This window comes from Hemitrygon akajei, chromosome 19, assembly GCF_048418815.1.
Source record: "Hemitrygon akajei chromosome 19, sHemAka1.3, whole genome shotgun sequence".
Taxonomy (NCBI): Eukaryota; Metazoa; Chordata; class Chondrichthyes; order Myliobatiformes; family Dasyatidae; genus Hemitrygon; species Hemitrygon akajei.
Genome location: NC_133142.1, coordinates 30,940,139 through 30,946,138, shown reverse-complemented (window position 1 = coordinate 30,946,138; position 6,000 = coordinate 30,940,139). Strand labels below are relative to the sequence as shown.

Here is a 6,000-nt window from a genome sequence, read left to right as displayed (position 1 = left end):
GAGCATTACAACACAATAGGACAACCACAGGTTATCTCAACATCAGTAAATTAAGCTTTTATAACCGTAAAAAAAAAACTTCGTTCTTCAAGTAAAAACTAATTACTAAACTTTCCGTAACGGGATATTTCCAGTATTTCCTTTATTTGAGTAACCTGTGCTCAGATTACACACATTTGATTTTGTATTTCATGTTTTCACTGTTAGAGAAATATCGAAGAATGGCAGTTAAACTACCTCAAAATAACCTTACTGCAATGTTTATCTCTATCATAGACTCGCGAAGTTTATCGGGTGCTCAAAATATCTAATAACTTACAACTGCGCTTATTTTGGCAAAACTATTTGGCAAGAAATAAACCCAATTTAGAACTAACTATTTTCCATTGACGTAAATGTTATTTATTTCAAGAAGTGTCGCTTCAGGACTCGAGTGTCATCTGCAACATTCGTGGATAAGAGCTTTAATACATAAACCTGAGCGATGATCAATGATAAAAATGCTTTATTTTCGTAGATTAGATAGCGAGTATTAGAATGGGAAAACATTTTGTTGATGTTACTTCTGGCGCTGACTTTGAAACGCAGCAATGGTCTTTTTTTCGTCTAGAAATGCAACAGTCAAAATAATTTTGTATCTATTTGATATTTTTAATCAAGTGAATTGCTTGCAACCTGGGAATATATATTAGGCTTCTTGGGTCGCATCGAACTAGAAGTAGACTTTAAAAAATGCAAAGGCATCATATACAATGTCCCAATTGCAGTCTAAGATCGCGCTTTCTGCAAAGCACAGCTCGTCCACAGCGGGCTCCCGCTGGGCATTGCCCTTTAAACGCAGTGACCGGGTTAGAGGAGGTGAGAGAAGTGTGGGACTTTTCACACTCGCCCATTGGGGGAAAACGATTCGAGCCCGTCCCCTCGCCTTCTATTTGACTGATTCAGCAACCACTCAATAGAAAGGAGGGAGTGTGGTGATTGTTTGTTCACGTGATCGCGGAGAGGGACCAATGGGAAAGGCGGGAGGGATGCCGAATACCTCCAACGTGGGTCCGCGGCTGGGAAGCACGAGCCGTTTAATATTAACGAGGCAGCTCTCCGCTGCGATCGCCTCCCGTGTCGGCTGCCGTGGGCCTCCTGAGATCTGTTTTCTCCGGGTTGTTTGAAGCCGGGGTTGGAAGCTCGCTGCTGCGATCAGTCGACCGATCGTCAGACGGCCGAACGAGGCGACTGACCGACAAGGAGCGGGGGTGTCGCTACTTTGGATCGTTTCTTTCCCCTCAAGCCACGGCCCGCCAGTGCTTCAAGATGGCGGCGCTGGAGGTGCGGCGCTGCCTGGCGGCGCTGCTCTTGGTGCTGGCATACCCGTCTTCACCGCCGGTTTCATGTGCCGGACTGGGACCTGGAAGGGTCGGTTCCGTTACCCGGAGCCCCGCGGCCTTGCCGTGCCTTTCGGGCTGTACGTGCACCGGAGAGCTGTTGGACTGCAGTAAGCAGGCCTGGACTCGGATTCCCCATCAACTGCCTGCCTGGGTCGTCTACCTGTAAGTACCCTGCTGAGGGGTTTGATCTGTTGCAAGGAGCTGTCAGGGAATGAACCGGGTCTACGACCCACCAGTGTCACTTCGGCCACTCAAGGCAAATCAGCGCCACGATCTTTATCACAGCCTCTTAAGTCGCACCGATCCCGGTCAAGTAAACTCAGAAGTTCAGAGTAATTTTTAAAAAATCAAAACACATATATGTCACCACATACAGCCCCGAGATTCATGTTCTTGCGGGCATACTCAATAAATCCATTAACCATAATAGAATCAATGAAAAACCGCACCATCAGGGCGGCAACCAGTGCAAAAGACAACAAACTATCCAACTTTTTGCCCATTTAAAAATCTTACAGGGTGAAACTAAAATATGTATTGTAATCAGTTTTAAATGTGTATAGAAATCTCAGTATTATAATTTTTCAGCCGCTTTCGTGTTATTCACAGATTCATTCTGATGTATGTAGAAATGCGGAGAGGTGAATTTAATTTGTGGCCGCGGCATTGTGGTACTGGATGTGTGTTCCTTTCTCGAATTATTTACACATTAATATGATAGACAAAACTTTAGCATTAGAACCCTAAATAAGGGTTTTCGAGAAAGGATCTGTACACATGTCAGAAGTGCCAAGTGTGAATTCCTGTACTCTGCCCAAGTATCTATTTAGCGTATCGTTGAAAGGTTAAAACAACTCTTAACGTTCTCTGACCACGATCTTCCGTCCAATTGATAGATTTGTTTGTACTTTCACAAGTTTGGAGTATTCATCGTGTGACAATGTGTGAGAGATTTGGGGGGTGGGTGTTAAGGTACTTAAGTTTTGTTCAGTACACAGTGTGTCGTTTGAGACTAAAACAGGTGGCCGAGGCAAATCTAATTCTTAAGGGACAAGTCCGATTTTCTTAACACTATTTGTATAAAATGTTACGTTCGATTGGAACCTTTAACATTAATAAAATAGAAATGCAGACTGCGTATTGCGCTATGAACTTGGAGAAATGTTGCATTCCGTAAATATCTAGGTAGTCTTGGGTCGTTGTTGGCTGTCTTAAAGTTTGACTTTGTATTGAAGCATCTCCGCCTGCACTTTCTCACGAAGAGATCCTCTTGGACTATAACGGACTAAACTTTAGGATCGCTAATCCCATAATTTTGAGTAATTAAGTAGCTCGCTGTGTTTTTGTTTTTGTAGTTTTTCGAGATTGTTCGGTTAATGTCACTGGGGCGTAGTTCTCATTCACTCTCTTGTTGCCCAGAGATGCTGATTGGCAGCATGCCTGCCCTCCAGTTCGGTGTCCATATGGTCTGAATGTCCTCCGCTATGCTATTCTTTTTGGATTTGGTTAGAGTGGTGGAGAAATTAAATTAATGTCAGAGCTAAAATGGATGAAATTAAATTTTCATTTATACCTTGAGATGTTTTTAATGCTTATTATTTATATATAAACAGATAGATTTAATGGTTCTTGTGGAGACCCGAGTGCTATAAAAACTTAATTTCTTGAATTTCAGTTTATGTTTGGTTGCACTGTATAGTTTAATGTACTTTGAAAATTCTGTCTGTGTTATTGCCCATGTAATCAGCTTTAGGCTTTTTTTGTAAGAATAGTTTGAACGGAAAAGAGAACCTGAGGATTCTGGAAAACAGTAAGAAAAATAGAAAATGCTGTCAATTCTATAGCATCCGGTACTTTTTTTCTTGTTTTCAAACGCAGTATTTTCTGTATTTTTGGTAAAATGCTCCTTGCTTCCTAACATTTATTCAATATGTTCGTTTATTGATGTAACCGGGCTGAACTAACTAGGAAAATGGTGGCTCTTTAAAGTTCTTGCTGATCTTAGATTGCCTGCTATTAGAATTGGTCTCGACTTTGCAAGGATGGGAATATAGCCAGGATTCCAACTCTTATTGATCAATTACTCCTGCTGGAAATGTTTTTAGATATTGGATGACAAAAAGGTAGGTTGTACTTTCAGTCACATCACCCTTTGGCATTGGTGGTTATGTCATGCTCGTGTAGAATTGGTGCTTCATTAAACAAAATAAAAGTATTGTTTGGTACATTGTTACCACAGTCAATGCCATCTGGAGAGATGGATTTGAAGTTAATTGAGTAGCAAGATGTACAACTTTAATACTTGGTGCCCAATTTTGGTTATAGAGTGATTCTAGTATGTAACTTTAAGTTGTCTGGTGCCATGTAAATTTTGACAGTCAAGACTGGATGGTTTATTTTATTTGTTTGTAACCGCACAGCATTTTGAAAGTTGTAGTTTATTCAGAACAAAATATCTAAGTATTAGGAACTTCTTTGATTGTGTTTTTCTTTCACTAGCTTGTATTTCGGATTTTTTTGATTGATGCTGAATTAAACTTTTAGACTGAATAATATCTGAGAATAATGTTGAGTTGGATCAAATTGTCGTAAATAAACAGTTTGAATTGTATAAGAATATTCCATTGAACTGTTGTCGTTTTATGTTGTAATCTCATTTTGTGCATATTATTTCTAGGTTATATTTAGAGAATATAATCTGTTGTACTTTTCAACATTTTAAAACTTTTTTGCTATCTTAATGGTGTGCTGAATATATACTTGTCTTTGAAGATTTTCCCCCCCATCTGAGCTGCCTTAATTCAGAGAAAATGATCAAGTTTATTTAAATGTTCGCAGTTTATATTGATTGATGCTGTATTGTAATATTTTTACTTTAAAAGTAGGTGGTACATTTTGGTCAACAAAACTTTACTGGTTTGAAATATTGAAGGAAGTTTGAGAATTAAATAAAGATGTATTTTACTCCAGAACTATAGGAAAATCATTTCTGCATACAGCTGATTGAGATTTTAAAAATAAGTGGAGTGATCTGATTCTTGGTATTTATGGCATCACCAGTTAGGTACAATCTGGATATAAAAGTTTAAGTTGCTGAATGTGCCATTGCAGATCCTAATTTTGCATTGCCAATGAAAGTAACTATTTTACCAAAAAAATCAAAAGTAGTTGTGGTAATTATCTTTAAAAGTTTTGAGACATTCAGTACTTTCAAGTTGCTCATAGTGATTTTTGAAAGAAAATTTTAACACATCTAAAGGAACTTTGTAAAAAGTTTCAAACCAAGTCTGTTGCAATTTTCTTGGTCATTTGAGATTGACCTGAAAATTGAATTGTGACATTTTGTTTTCCCTTGTCCTTGCTTCATCAGGATATCGGTATGAGATTATTGTCAAATTTTTGATCATTGGCCATTGACTATTTCTATCAGTTGGCACTTTCAGATTTCTAATACATTTTAATTTTGTTTTAAGCATTTCTTGTTAAAGCAGGATATTGGTTTTTCAAGGCTAGTTCTCTATTGCAAATTGTATTTATTTAGATGTTCTTGGATTGTTAATACTCTCTCTGCCATTTGTACATCTGTGCATTCTCAAGTTTTTCTAATTGAAGATGCTTCTTTTTCAAGATTAAAACATGATTTTTATTTGCTGGAAAAATATTGTGTAAGAATATTGATAAAGAATGGTAGGGTGAAGGAACTATGGGTGACAAGTGAAGTGGAAAATCTAGTCAGATGGAAGACGGCAGCATACATGAGGTTTAGGAAGCAAGGATCAGATGAATCTATTGAGGAATATAGAGTAGCATGAAAGGAGCTTAAGAAGGGGCTGAGGAGAGCAAGAAGGGGGCATGAGAAGGCCTTGGCGAGTAGGGTAAAGGAAAATCCCAAGGCATTCTTCAATTATGTGAGGACAAAAGGTTGACAGGAGTGAAAATAGGTACGATTAGAGATAAAGGTGGGAAGATGTGCCTGGAGGCTGTGGAAGTGAGCAAGGTCCTCAATGAATACTTCTGTTTGGTATTCGCTAATGAGAGGGAACTTGATGGTGAGGACAATATGAGTGAGGTTGATGTTCTGGAGCATGTTGATATTAAGGGAGAAGAGGTGTTGGAATTATTAAAATACATTAGGGTGGATAAGTCCCCGGGACCTGATGGAATATTTCCCAGGCTGCTCCACGAGGCGAGGGAAGAGATTGCTGAGCCTCTGGCTAGGATCTTTATGTCCTTGTTGTCCACTGGAATGGTACCGGAGGATTGGAGGGAGGCGAATGTTGTCCCCTTGTTTAAAAAAGATAGTAGGGATAGTCCAGGTAATTATAGACCAGTTAGCTGGAAAGCTTTTGGAAAAGATTCTTAGAGATAGAATCTATGGGCATTTAGAGAATCATGGTCTGATCAGGGACAGTCAGCATGGCTTTGTGAAGGGCAGATCATGTCTAACAAGCCTGATAGAGTTCTCTGAGGAGGTGACCAAGCATATAGATGAGGGTTCTGCAGTGGATCTGATCTACATGGATTTTAATAAGGCATTTGACAAGGTACCACGTAGTAGGCTTATTCAGAAAGTCAGAAGGCATGGGATCCAGGGAAGTTTGGCCAGGTGGGTTCAGAA

The 6,000-nt window shown here is 39.4% G+C and overlaps 1 protein-coding gene across 2 annotated transcripts in view; it reads left to right on the top strand.

The window, feature by feature from the left end:
• The first annotated feature begins 999 nt into the window (after nt 1-999).
• The window catches only part of lrig1 (leucine-rich repeats and immunoglobulin-like domains 1), an 85,751-nt gene continuing 80,750 nt past the window's right edge, over nt 1,000-6,000 (top strand). The window contains exon 1 of one of the 2 annotated variants that reach the window (XM_073072336.1): nt 1,000-1,544. In XM_073072336.1, coding sequence (XP_072928437.1) covers nt 1,309-1,544 — 236 coding nt within the window. In that variant the 5' untranslated portion in view covers nt 1,000-1,308. The remainder of the gene's footprint in view (nt 1,545-6,000) is intronic. The other variant, XM_073072337.1, reaches the window with a different exon arrangement.